At 37.9% G+C, this 14,748-nt stretch overlaps 1 protein-coding gene across 1 annotated transcript in view; it reads right to left on the bottom strand.

Annotated features, from left to right (window-relative positions):
* Positions 1-767: 767 nt before the first annotated feature.
* The window catches only part of LOC101175313 (sodium- and chloride-dependent taurine transporter), a 32,673-nt gene continuing 18,692 nt past the window's right edge, over positions 768-14,748 (bottom strand). Inside the window, exons 9-15 of the mRNA XM_004068901.5 lie at positions 14,556-14,680; positions 10,919-11,031; positions 10,255-10,392; positions 7,580-7,682; positions 6,481-6,581; positions 6,105-6,275; positions 768-5,471 (exon numbers count right to left, since the gene is read on the bottom strand). Of these exons, the coding sequence (XP_004068949.1) occupies positions 5,313-5,471; positions 6,105-6,275; positions 6,481-6,581; positions 7,580-7,682; positions 10,255-10,392; positions 10,919-11,031; positions 14,556-14,680 (910 nt within the window). The 3' untranslated portion in view covers positions 768-5,312. The remainder of the gene's footprint in view (positions 5,472-6,104; positions 6,276-6,480; positions 6,582-7,579; positions 7,683-10,254; positions 10,393-10,918; positions 11,032-14,555; positions 14,681-14,748) is intronic.

The following is a 14,748-nucleotide window of genomic DNA, read 5'->3' as shown; positions in this document are numbered from 1 at the left end:
GACCCCAAGTCTTTCTCATACTTCGGAATGAAGCTGTGAAAGTTAAAGTTTAAAGTCCCATTATCTGTCACACACCTAGGTGTGTGAAATGTGTTCTCAGCAATTGACCCATCCCCTGGTGGAGCGGTGAGCTGCAGACACAGCCGCGCTCTGGGACCATTTGGGGGATTAACCCCCAAATCCCACCCCTTAACCCTTGTGCTATCTTAGATGACCCCACCCTTACATTGACGTGTTCTCCCTACCATGACAAAGGTGGATAAAGGTGTAAAGATTTCATGTAATCCATGGACACCAGTGAAAATCACAAATCATTGAAGAAAAAGGGTTCAGAGAACTGTCTAGTGGGTCTAGATGACCCAACTCCCAATGTTACAGTGCCTAGGATAGCACAAGGGATTCTGCTGAGTGTCAAGCAGGGAGGCATTGGGTCCCATTTTTGGAGTCCTTGGTTTGACTGTCTAAATTTGAACTCGCAACCTTCATGTCAGAGCGACGCTCTTCCACAAAGCCACCAAGCTGCAAAAGTTGCACCACTTCGACACTTTGCACCAAGCCTCTTCCAACTGTGAGTACATGTGCCAGCATAGAGTAGCAAGAGTCCAGAATAAAAATTGTACTGTAAAGCAACCTGGGTTTAGCGTGTTTTTCAACACGCCACACATCCAGTCTGTACATAGCATTATTAGGTACATTATTAGGTACAATAACTGCATGGTTCAAGCACAAAAATGAGAAGAAAAAAAATCAATCAACCCCACATCTGATATGTTTGTAAGGTTTTTATTTGCTGCTTTGTCTTCAAGATGGAAAACGTTCGTAATATTTCTTCTAGACCACCACAACAACAGTTAAAGAAGCTTCAGAAAACATAACAATGAACTGGTATCATTTTAAAGTTTGTGTAGAACCAAAACTGGATTAAATGAGACATCTTTTATTTATTTTTACAACATCCAAAATGCTGAAATAGATATCAGCAGGCAGAAAAACAGTTGCCTTTTGTGGCAGTGTCGTCTGTTAAAAACAAATTTAAAAATAGTGATCGTGAAAAACAGCTGAATTTTGGTAGTTCAATAGTCACTTCATTGTTGATGCATTTAAACCACAAAGTCAGTAAAAAATGATTTCATAAACATGTTTTATTTTTTCCTAATTCATGAATCAATACAACCTCTTTGAAGGACAAGATGAAAATTAAACCAAGTATTGCACATAACCAATCTTAGCTTTCTTTGCATTTCTTTTTGTTTTTGGGATCATTGGTTGCAAATGTCACACCAGTGACAGAGGTTTCAGTTTATTTGGAATACAAAAGGCAAATGTGAGACACACAATCAAGAGTAAAAGAAATAAAATAAAAAAAAGTGAACAAAAAGTGAACAAAGACCAATTAAAAAAAATAAAAGAATCTATATTAGAGCTACAAGAAAAAAAAAAAAAAGAGGAGACCTTCACATATTTAACATTCAGCAGTAAAACTTGTGCACTTTCTAATGCTTCAGTTCTCTTGTAAATTATCTTTGAGAAAGAAAACAAAGACGCTAAAATTAAAAAAATATATATGTTGGCTTAGGTTAACAAGTTTACATCAGCTAACAGCACATGGAGTGGAGGATAACAGAGTGGGGTTACACAATGTAAAACAAAGAAGTAGAATTACTGCATCATGTATAAACTCTGGTCCTTATATTCCTGTCAAAAGAAGGAGCTTAGCGAAGGAGCTTAGGCAAGGCCAGACGGGCTTTACTTTAACAAATGGGTTTGTTTTTTTAGTTCTCACGACACTTGTTTCACTAACTGATGGCTGTGTTTTAAAATACCATAGTTTTTTTGTTTTTTCAAATATCCTGTTAGTAGTGCTAAATCTTTGTTTTACCCAACAGTGTTTAAATTTACCAAATGTACCTAGATAAAAAATAAAAATAAAAAGTCTTATGAGGTCTTTTTATTAACGAATGCTTGTTATATCAATTTTTAAGGAAAAATGTCTGAGAAAGGCTAAACAAAATCTGTACAAAAGTTGAAGAATAAAATTATGCTTTAAATATATATTGAACTGGCAGCTTATATGTAGAAAGATGAGTTTATAGGAAAAGTTGTATGAAAATAGATGTCTGCTATGGATTTTGTTTCACAAATCCCTTTGAAATGACAAACTCACTATTTCGACAAAGTCCAAACTTTCAAATCAACCAAGGCCTTTTTGTTGAGTCTTTTAGGAACTGGTTGGTCATATATTTGCATTAAAAAAAGCGATACTACCCCATTAATTATATTCAGACACACCCATTGAGTGGCAGAACACAAAGATGCGCGGATAATTTGATTTTAGCCTAACTGAGTTTCTTGGTATCTTTATTCAAACACATTTTACTTAAAAATATGTATATATTTTTTTTTCAGAAAAACAAACCAAAAGAAAACAAGAAAAACATTTTTTAAAAGGTTGGAATATGTTATTTTTGAACAGATTTCCACCAAAAGCTATTAGCTAGCGGTTGTTGTTTTTATTGTCTATTAGCCAAGGTACGCTTGTTACAAAGAACGAACACTCAAAGACAAATGAAGCAGGTTGATTAAAACCCTGCAGAGCCACACAGAAGGAAGATTTGCAGCTATTTGTCATGTATGTCAAGTTGTATGTTAACCTGATTTTTTTTTTTTTTTTTTTTTTTGCCAGTGTCTTTTTGCCACTTCATGGGTGTGTGCTTCGTTCTCATATTTTATCTAAGAAGTTGTTTTGTGCACCCCACTTCAAAAAATGTTTTGGCATTCCGTTGCTATGCCGGTGAACTCTCTGTACCCTAAACAAAAAAAAAGGTTTGTTTTTTGGCCCTGAACGTTTTTTTTAACCATTTGTGGTTTGACTGAATAATTGTAGTTTGCTTAAAATTGTCTTCTGACTTAACGGCATAAAAATCTTAACAAAAGCGATTTTGATAGTTCTACTTAGCTCTTTGCCCCCACCTGAAAAAAAAAATAAAGCAACAAGGTTTCTGCAGTGTTGCAGCTGATAAAAGCTGTAGAGGACGGCTCCTGAGTGAGTGATCGCTGGTGACATACATGGAGAGCTTGAGATAAACACAATTATGAAAGCAACACATTACATGCTACAGATAAAATAGAGATGGAAGTAGCTTTGTGTTCTAGCCTGTTTAAAGCCAGCTGCAGTGGAGATCATCAGCACTTAAGCTCAGTGCGGTGCAACTTTTTCACGCAGCGAAAAACATTTATGGTTTTGATATTAATCATTAATAATGAAAGGATATGTCCATGTCTGCTGCTAAAAGCTTAAGGCAAATCCAAACAGATGAGTTAAAAGACAGTTTGCTTTATTCATAAAAAAACAATAAAAGTGCAATTTGTTTACTACATAAATACTTGTTTCTTTTTGGTTTTGAATGGACTCCTTCTGAATTTTTGGCAGTCTCATCTAAGCCTATCTCTAATGGTAAAAACAAAAAAACTTTTGCATGATGACTTGGATTAGACAACTAATCCTTCATGATGGGTATTCAACAACCATGAAAAGTCTACAATCTTTATCGGTCTCCTGTTTGAGCAGTAAAGGAAAAAAAAAGCACCCCGACTGGCGAGTTGTCACTTTTAAATTCCATCAAATTCCCAGCTAAAAAAGGCCAATTTGAAATCTGGTAGAACTTCTTCAACATGTCACGTCAGTACTTATAGCAGTGGACTCAAATGCCCGGCCTGACTAAAATTGCCCAAATTGACCCAGATATGTGCAGGAAAATCATTTCTGTTATGATGGTGCAGGAGGAACGGCTCCCCCTTACAACAGTTCTGTTTTTTGTGTACGCGGCTGACAAGGAAGTTCATCGTCAGGCTAAAGGTAAAGAAAAGCTGTATGAAAATGACTGCCACTGTAAATGTACAATTGGTAAAAATGCATTGTATTTTCACTAGATGAAAGTGTTCCTTCATCTCGGCAAAACTACAGTAAATCAATAGACGATAACAGTAATAACATTCATAATAATAAAAAAACTCTAAACACTGACAGAGGCAAGATAAACTAATAATGGTAAAACTTCCTCTGTAGGGTATAAAACAAATTCAATCAAAAACTTGAAGCCAAGAGTGCCTAGTGCAGTCACTAATGTACTGTAAACTGGCCTAGGACAGAGAAAGTTAAGGAGATAAATATAGATAGACCGATAGCTACTACTGTACAGTACGCCACAGACAACACAAGCAAGGGTTCAACCTCCACACTTCAAATCCTCTCAGAAACCCCTCTGTGCGCAAATTGATTCCCAGACGCAGCCTCAGTGCTAGTGTTTTCTCACCAGTTTATGACTACAGGGGGACGCGAGTACTAGTGCAAAAGGTGCAAAGATCAGGATTCTGTTTTAAAAAGGATTATCACCTGTTTTCACGTTGAGGAGATTTTTTAGATTGAAATTTGTATTTGCTTTCTTGTTTATACCTTACAGCAATGTTGTGCATATCTTCTGTGTCCTCAAAGACAAAAATGTTCCCGATATATTAAGCGGTGGATGAGTGCCTCCACTAGTTGCAGTGTTGTAGGTTTCCGCTTGTCTTTGTCCTCAGCTTACATCAGAGTTTGATTTAGAAGGACCGGTAGATTAGGACAGAAATTGTATTTGCTCTGATTCTTGATAAAAGTTCAGGTGACTACGCTGGGACATGAGAAGTACAAAACTCACTAACTAGAAGTGTCTGTAGTGCCTTAATCTTTTATAAAAACAGTGCCTGAACTGAACACAGTGGAACAGAAAAAGCCAAAGCTGGACCCTTTGGCACTAACCCCCAAACACAAGCACCATGTTGACAGTAAAATACACTTCCCACCTCCAAGAGACATTACTTTTTTTTTTTTAGGTTGGCAAGAAAAAATGTTGCTTGATTCTAGAAATCAATGATCCCCCCCTCCCCCGCTTTTTTTTAAAAACAACAATTGATTATCTGTGAAAGCAGCTGGTGGAACAAACAGGTCTGCCAGCATATGACCAGATGTTGTTGCCAAGTTGCTGCACTGTGGGATGCAAAGTCACATGAAGCTATGAACAGAGAGAAAATAAACCGCTTGCTAGAAGCTCTGACAGAGCTAAAATGTGATTTTCAACCCACTTTTGATGAGCAAAAACTGCAGGCTTGCTTCCAAGGTATTCCTTAAAGATTTGAAATGCGAACTTTTTCCTTAAAACCCTTTTTTTTAGTCCACCAGAAAGACAGACAGACGGACATCTAGCAGTAAAAGCATTTTAGAGGACAGAGAGGAGAGGAGAGCGATCTCATGGAGAGCCTCCACCTCGTTCCTTCCTTTACATCATGGTTTCTACGATGGTGTGGGTGGGGGCCTTCATCAGAAAACCCTTGTTTCCATTGGGGTCCAGCGGTACGGTGGTATCCTTGGGGCCACGGTGGTCCGCAGGACGGGAGCTGGCACCACCACGAACCGGAGCCGCAACCGCCTTAATCCTCTGCAGGACAGGAAGAAGGAATGGAAGTTAGTCTGAGATGAAGATGAAATGATACCATAGAGCTCACAGGGCTCTAGAATAATGTTTGACACTGGCTGCACCGGTGCTCCTACCTAGTTCTACGGTAAGCTTTGGGTTTCAACATTAGCCTGTCATTTTTTATTTTTTTCTATTTCTCCATCAATCCTATCCTGATTACATATTAGAAAGGATTTATATTGCCCTCTCATGGATTGTGATAAACAGCTGTCTCCAGCTCAAAAACAGGCACGGTCCCACTCCGCTGTCTGTGCGGTACCACTGATAGCTCCTTTTTGGGGTGGTGTTCCACCTACTTTTGGGTTTTTCCAAAAACCACCAATATTGTGGAACAAGCTGCACCTTCAACAACAATCAAGATCCAAAAAAAAAAAAAAAAAATAGAACCACAACGGGTTTGTTATGGCGTGGTGCAGCTTGCTGCTTCCGTTCCACTGGTACAACTTTAATTTTTAAGACTATGAGCCATTGAGAAATCGGGTTGCTTGCGCCACCAAACCTGTGGCACTCTACAGCACCCACTATTTGGACCAAGAGTGTAATGATGCACAGAATAACGTATATATGTAATTAGATTAAAGCTGATCCACCAACCTCAATGAGTGGCCCATCAGATTGAATGATCTTGATAACCACCACCATGGGGATACAGATCATGGACGCCAAGGCAAGAGTCCAGCCGATTCCAACGGCCCAGTCAGGATACTGGTACACCTTGTTGTACGTTAATGGCTTGTATTTGACCAAAGAGAAGAAAAAGCAACCCTGCAGTGGAGCAAGTTGAATTCCAAATGTAATTAGGCTCATATCTGCATACTGTAAAAATCCATCTTTAATACATTGTTAAAATAAAGCTAAATGCAAGGTTTTTTTGATAGAGGCAAATGTCTTCCATGCAAGTATAAGATGTGAGATTTCTGGTCTGTGCTGATCATGCTTCAATAGACATGGGAGCAAAAAACGACCTTACCATGCACAGTAAAGGAGTAACAACAGTCCAGCTCCATTTCATCCACGGATTTGGTCTGTAGCCAATCATGTCCTCAATCGCATCATAAAAATTATCAACGCCTAGGAACACAGCAAAGTAAACACAGTCAGTGACTGAATCCGTTTGTGCGGCTTCACAGCAAAGACGTGTTTGTGGGATGTTTACTGTCTGCAAGCCAATTAGAAAAGATGAACAAACCTGATATTATAAAGAATTAGTAAAAACAACATAACTACATAGTAGATACTTGAAATATCGGAGGCATCAGTGCCGCATTATCATTTACAACTAGAGATGGGCTCCGATTGGATTTTATCTTGTGCCGAACTGATACTTTTGATTGGTTCCAGTGCCTAAATGGTGCTTGAAGTGGTGCTTCAAAAACACACTGAAGTAAACACGATTTTCACCGCTCATCGCCACAACATCGCTCTTTTTTTATGGAGCATTGTACACATCACTGTTATCATCAGGTCGCTGGATTAGAATCTTTTGCTGTCAAGTACAGCCAAACTTTTGCTCATTTGCCTTGAGCATTTTGACTGACGCTCCACTCATCTTCATGGCCTCACCCATTCTTATAAGAGCCCGCCCACAATCGCTGGAAAGGCAAAATGATTGGCTAGACTTGTTAAGCAAAACTGAATGGAATACAAGTGATCAACATATCAGAAACTAAGCGAAGAGAGGAAGCACCGACATCCTCAATTTTATAAGGTACCGATAGTACTGTGTATGTCAGTACCAGCTTGGCACTGAGTTTTTTGTAGCCATCCCCATTTGCAACCAGGGAAAAAAGTGTTTGCACCATTTTCAAACCCAACTGTGGGACTTTGGAAACAAAAGAGATGCAAGTTTTTAAGTCATTTTATTTATTTGTATTGAAGCCTCTGCAGTCACAACTTCATTTACTCCTTTTTTTATATTTTAACCTTACTTTTCTAAGAGCACATACAACTAAATCCTACAAGATTTTTCAAACAAAAAGAATTTAGGGAAATGTGCAAAGAGTGGAACACAAATCTTACTAGAGAAAGCTTGGTTTGTTAGCACCACATTAGCCTTATTTGATACTTACCATAAACCCAGGCAACAGCTACACATTCAAAGAATGCCACCCACAGAAGGCACACACCGCTAGCTGCATAGTAGTCAAACAGCTGGAAAACGTACATGCCACCCTGAGGAAAAACAACCACAAACAGGCAAGCTTTAAGCTGCAGCATTTTCCAAAAAGATGTTACACAGTTGACCTTTGAATTTTAGTTTAGCTCCTGTTCCTTTTTTTAACCACTCAATGTTTCCATGTATACATAGTTCAAAGATGAATAATGCCTGGGAACACATAAGATTAAACTGAGGGCAGGGGAAAACAGAAGTGCGGTGTTAGCGGGAAGGTGACATCAAATTGAACTTCTGTTTTTGTCCGTTTCTTTGCTTCTCTGAGCTTATGCATAGAGCAATTTCTTAAGCAACTTAACACGATCATGACAAGAGGAGGATCAATAAATACGGTGGCTTAAATTGCATACAGAGGGACTGAAATATCAAACAATAGCATCTCCCTCTCTAATCATTTTAGATTATTTTAGTGTCACACAACACTTTCTTTTAAATACTAATGATTCACATTACTGCATTTAATAGGATCCAAAGTTTTATGCAAAAACCAGTTGTTTTAAGCGGAAGGTAACTACTTACATAACTAAAAAAAGGGAAACGATATGTTGAAACTTGTGTTAAAAAAATGATTTTCCCGTCCTTCAAAGACTTTGACATGAAAAGACACGTCCTTTTGTCCTCTCATGCACTGTGACAACCGTTAACAACCATGGAAATGCTAAAGTTAAATTAGGCTACCACTGCCAGGAAAAAAAAAGATGTTGTCATGGGAACCACGGAGGAAAAGGGTGGGAATAAATGTGACAGAGACAAATCAAGAAGTCAGAAAAACAGTAAAAAGAGAGACAGAGATAAAGCAGACAGTAAATAAGTGTGAAGAGAAGACTATAGTTTTGTAGAATCTTTTATACTAAAAATCAGAGAAAATTCTGATATAAACACATTTAAAGTAAAAATCTCTTTAAGAGCTGGTTTAGTTTCACTATTACTATGAAGGATTTTTATTTTTTATTTTGAAATGATGAATTATGCATTTTACCAATTAATTGCATTAATTATGGGGGGAAAAAGGTAAGAAAAAACTAGTAAGGCCTGCACACAGTAAACATGTTGTGGAATATGGCAGATGGTAGTCGCTGGACTTAGGTTGTGTCCGAATTCCCACCCTAACCCCTAACGACAAAAAAAAACTACCGGTATATAGTGCGACACTATATAGTGCCCTGAATCTTAAATGCAATTTGGACACCATGTTCACTACACTTTTTTTTTTCCTTTTTAAACGGCCGATATGATGTCATCGATTTCACGAAGTTATATCTAATTAATATGAGCATTTTGTGACGATTATTTATGAGTCCACTGTCTTCTGAAGATTTCTGACTCCAGAAGACTTCTGGGAAATTTCCAGGGGCACTCGATTTGGGAATAGTAGATTCGGACAGCACTACAAAATAGCGAACGCATATATACAGCAGTGCACTATGTAGGGATTAGGGTGGGAATTCGGGCACAGCCTTAGACTGAGAGCTGCAGTTATTTCGAGTAAACTAATTGAAATGGATAACTTCCTTTAGTTGTAGCTTACATTTCAAAATTGCAAATATTGAAGATAAATAAATAACTGTTACTGCTCTCTGCACATCTTGCAGCTGCATTTGTGACCGCAGAAATTTTCTATTAACCCTAATTAGTTGTCTGTGGGAGGGGCCAAGTCACTGAGTCTCCATAACTTATTACTTGAGAATATATAGAGCTGCACCATTTTCTCTCTGAAAAAAATGTAGTAAAGATCAGAATATTCTTGCCAACATAAAACTCATAAATTGTTTCTGTCACAATCATCAACATTTTTACCGATGGCCATGGAGAAAAAAGGAATATAACGGTTTAACATGGAAAAGAAAAGATTAATAGGATTCATATCTGGAACTGTAAAATAGAACAGGGGTTTTATTTTGAAAGTCAACGCACAAAGACTCTCAAATCCAGTGGGTTAACTTTTGTGCATTGGCAATAATGTATGCAAGTGTTTTGACATGCATCACACATCACATCACACACCGCCACCTGTCAATTACTTTCTAAATAGTCTGAAATGACTTCTGGCTTTTCAAATTTCCTCATTGAGTCAGGGTTGCAGCACAGGGAAATTCAATGTATTTACGTTTCTTTGCATGGACCACCTATAAGTTCAACTCCATCCCTTTTTGTGACATTGACCAGATTGTTTTATTTTTATTCGTTTAAAATTTGACTTTTTCCACAGACTTGAGGGAGGAGGCAGTAAATGGATTTGGAAAATAAAAATTAGGCCTGCAGCTAATAATACCAGAGGAAAGAAAGGAAGTTCTCATGACTTGACGGTATAAATAGCCTGCCATTATTTCTCAAGGGATTCACACTAATAGAAGCCTGAAGACTGCTTTTCATGAGTGTATCAACTATAAATACTCATGCGGTTATCAGTGATGATCAAGGATGTGCTTCACAAACTCAAACATCTGGTTTCTTTTTTCAACTTTAAAAGAAGCTTAAGGTTGTGTCCGTGTCTTTGGTTCTACAGCTTTCTTTGCCCCTACTTTTGGTATCCGTGAGGGATAAATAGGTTTCTTTATGCAGTTCTCTTACCTTTGTAACCATTGTGAGGCCAAACAGGTAGCTCAAGCAGCAGATGATAGCGATGAAGACCTCTCTGCGGTAACCCTTCCTTAGGAAGGACGGATACAGATCCACCAGTGATGTGATCTGCCCTTCCACCTCCACAAACTGCAGAGGAATAGGTAGTCACAATCACTGAGAGCACAATTTTTCTGCCAGCAATAGGACAAGCTCCGTTATGTCTCTAGTTCTGTTTTGTAAAGTAAAAAATAGTGTTAAAATAAAAGAAAAAGATAAAATCAATAAGAGTCAACGGCAAAAGAAATTCACAACATCTTATTTTAGAAAAACAATTTTTTTCAAGTTTGCCAATTAAAAAAGGTACAGAATTTCCTGAAAAGTAAAAAATTGAAATCTGTCTTTATTGAGCATCAGATTTCTCCAATGAGAATTTTAACAGATATGTCAAAAAGTGATCTTTTGTATTAAAAAACTGATCTAGGTAAACAATGAGTCTGAACTTGGTTTTCTGGTATTTTTCAGTCAACACTTGTTTCGTAAGGATGGATTGTGAAAGAGAACTGACGAATGTCATAATTTCTTTCCTTGCAGCCTTTCATATTCATCAATTACTTCTATATGCCAAGCAATAATTGCATTTCCGGCAGTTTTTGTTGTCTCTATTTCTACCAACCTGACTGTCGAGGCCAAGCAGCAGCAGCATAACAAAGAAGAGAATTGCCCAGAGTGTAGGGATAGGCATCATGGTAACCGCCTTGGGGTAGGCAATGAATGCCAAGCCAGGACCTGTGGAGGGGGGAAGAGCAGACAGAAGGGGGTGGGGGAGAAGCAACATTAGTATCATATGATGATCTTATCTAATCTGCATCCCTGTAAAGTGGATGGGGGGGGTAAGCTTAGAAAAACAATACTTAAAAGTGAATTTTATGTTCTTAGCAGAAATACTGGAACAAATCTTTCTATGTGTACTTTATACTTAGATAAAAACCTTAGTGCAATCATGATCAAATGTGTTTGGTGTGTCTAATGTTATCTAATGTTTTTACTTACCTCTCTGTTTGGCAGCACATTATGACAGATTAAAACTGCATACACTCAAAACATGACAATTTTACATTATTTACACTCACATAGCAAGACCATCTTCCATTAAAACAATAAAGGAAAGCAGGGATTATTAAAGAACATATGAAAAGGGGTTTCAAATGGAGAAGTATATTATATAACTGCATCTCTGCGGAAGTAAGCCAGTTATGAGGGACAGCTTGAGGCATTCTGGATGCATGCACAGTATAAGTTACCCTTAACAAAACCATATCAAACATTGCACAAGTGATGAGCCATTGCCTCAGTCAACTAGAAGATGTAAAGCAGACACGTGATGATTTAAGAAAACACGGTCAGAGAATCAGTGCCTATGTCATTCCAGCCATTTTGCATCCCTGAACAATGTGAAGACCACTTTCACCGTAAGGAATGCAAAATGACGGTTCAAAAACAGCAGCAGATAAAAAGTGAGTGCGGGAAAATACGCAATGGCTTTTTTCCTTTAATTATGTTCTGTAATCAGATACGATTTAAAACTGCATAATACTGCATCACATACTCTGAAGCCAAGGAACAAAAAAGCAGCATAAAACAGCAAAACAGCATTGCAGTTAATAAAAAGATTTTGTTGTAAATTATGACAAGGCATCCAACCAAACACCACATTGACTCAACAACAGCATAAGACGAAAAAACACTTACAAAACCACTGTAGCATCAAGTCTTTTAAAAGGAAGGATTTTTGAAGAAGCCTTAATTTCTCTTTGTCTGCATCCTTCCACCAACAGAGGCCATAAACACTACACTATTCTGTGTGTGCAGCTTTAAAAGTCATGGTTAAAGCAAACTCAGTGCGTGTCCACTGTCCCAGCGCAATTAAGACTGCTGATGGAATTATTTCTTATTTTCTAACACTGGCGAGGCGTTGGTGATGGTAGCACAAAGCATGTCAGGAATGTGAGCACTCATTACTCGGGGCTAATTGAGATTAAAAATGGTGGAAACGGCTGTGAAAACTAGTAAATTAGACATACCTTTATTGCAGTCTTGGGATTTATCATTTATCTTCCAATTGGGAGCACTTTGTGCCAACACTAGTCTATTGCCAACTGTACTGATGTCAAAAGCTAAAGTAATTTAGTTGTTAGCAGATCGTTCAAAGACCAACATGGTGACACAAGAGGTCTCATCAGTTGCAAATGGTTTGTGTTGCTAGGTAGCTTCTTTTTAATTCAGCCTTGGTGTTCCGAAAACTATTTTTTCCTGAAGTGGTATCACGATTCCGCCAAACAAATCAACCGACTAGAAGCAGCAACTAACACACAGCAAGGCCTCAGGACAACAATGTCCAGTAGTACCTAAGATTGCTCCACAGGATGTCATGAGTCTAGCTGCTCATAATGGAGATCTCCTTTAAGGAGATTGTCAATGTGAACTTGTTTGTTTGTTGAACAGTCATCATCACAGTTTCTGATAGATTAAAAAAACAACAATTTTAACAGGAGGTCACTAGAAAATATCTTTAATATGAAGCTTATCTTACATACTGACACTCCTTATAAAGTAGATTTTAATGGATGATTCTTTAGCTTTGAACTAGAATGACTTTGCAGAAACGCTACCATTCCATCACTTCTCCGTCACACAAGAAAACATTGCGTCCATCACTGCATTGTAAAACAACATAAGCAGCTCGCTGAAGAAATAACATGTGCCAGAATGGAAATGCTTTGTTCAAGAAACTTTCCCACACTCCAAATGCAACCTTTCAGGCTGGACTTTGTAGCTTGGGTTGACTGATTCGCCCTCTCTGTTGTTGAGCATGTGAAGATACTCATTCTAGGATGGAAATACTTTGCCTTTGATGTTAAAGTTTACATCAGCAATACTGGAGTCCATCAAGCTCCTCAGACCAACTTTTCGATTCCCACAGGAAAAACAATGTACTCGACTATTTTGGAAACTCCCCAAGCAATTTGCTACTATAAGAGTACACCGTTATTTTGGAGCTGGAAAACTGTTACTTTGGAATTTCTAAATTTATTGTACTGGAAAAATGCTGGCTGTTGAACACTGAATGAAGATTAAGTTGCACAAAAGCTCTTTGTTTTTTCTTTCAAAAATATTTTTTTGGTTTACAGATTTAACATTCAAGTAAAAAAAACAAACACACAAACTTCATCCATGTAAAGAGAAGAACAAGACAAAATTCTTCCAAAGATAGTACTTAGAGATTTTCTTCTTTGGTTTTATCTATTTTACTTCAATTTATGATTTTTTTTTTTTGTCAATTTTATTTTAAGGCTAGCATTCAACCTAAAGATCAAAATCAAATTGCAGGAAGGATAATAGTAAACAGTTGTTTAACAATTTATTGTTAGGCAAATGGAGCCATGGGATCTCTTAAGAGATACTACAATGCAAAAAGGTAAAAACAATGAGATACGTTACTTTTACGTATAAGTATCATTTTCTTCAGTTAAAAAATTGAGTTTCATTTTTACCTTTTGTATGTTTCCCTTTTTATAACAAATTTGCCATTTTTTGACTCAACGAAAACAAGCACCATCCGACTTTCAAAGTAAACCAGACTTTGCTGCTTCCTCTTGACCATCACCCAACACAAGATCATTAGCAAAAGTGTTGTCAATGGAGAACAAAAATGACCAAACCACATAAATGCAAACACTTAAAAGCTAAGGTACCATCTCTCTTGTTTTGATTACTGGAACTTCTGCAGTTTTGCTAAGAGGTGGAATCATAGAACTAACTTGGATAACTCAACTGTCCAAACTACTAAAGCCTGAAAAGCAGAACAACCATCACGTGAAAAGGCCTCTACGAAAACCGAGACTCCATTGATGCCCCGTAGAAACAAATCCAAGAAAGAAAAACTTACTTTGGCACAAGATGCACTATAAACCGAAGCAACTTCCTCTTTGGCAAATGCAAATCTCTAAAGAGGCCCCAAATATCTTTCTTTAGATAAGGACAAACCGATTCAACTTGTTCATATTTCCTCATGTTCAGCCTTTGTCAAAGAGTGTTTGATTGCGGAAGCTTCCATAATCAGATGCCGTCATTTGTGTTAAATTAGGGGATCTATTCAGTTCCAAATTCCAAACAACCCAGTTCGAAACTGAACGTAAAAGCTACTTCTGTTTTGGCTTTCGTTGCTGTTTTTCTTTGCAATTACTTGAGTTGAATTTGTTAACTAGGAAGCAGCGCCCACCATCACTGCCGCCTTTACAGAACCCTCGTACCTGACTCTGCCACATCAGCAATGTCCACCCCTTGCTCTTGTGCCATGAAGCCCAGGACGGAAAATATTGCGAAGCCAGACACAAAACTGGTACCACTGTTGAGGGCTCCCAGCAGCAAACAGTCCCTATGTCACACATATGTCATGAGGAGGATTTGTTAATGAACACACAAGGATCCCCTTACCCCCCTCTC

The sequence above is a fragment of the Oryzias latipes genome, chromosome 5 (assembly GCF_053564925.1).
Source record: "Oryzias latipes strain Hd-rR chromosome 5, Olatipes_Hd-rR_3.1".
In the NCBI taxonomy this organism is placed as follows: Eukaryota; Metazoa; Chordata; class Actinopteri; order Beloniformes; family Adrianichthyidae; genus Oryzias; species Oryzias latipes.
The sequence above is the reverse complement of the archived record's forward strand: the minus strand, read 5'-3'. Positions and strand labels throughout refer to the sequence as shown.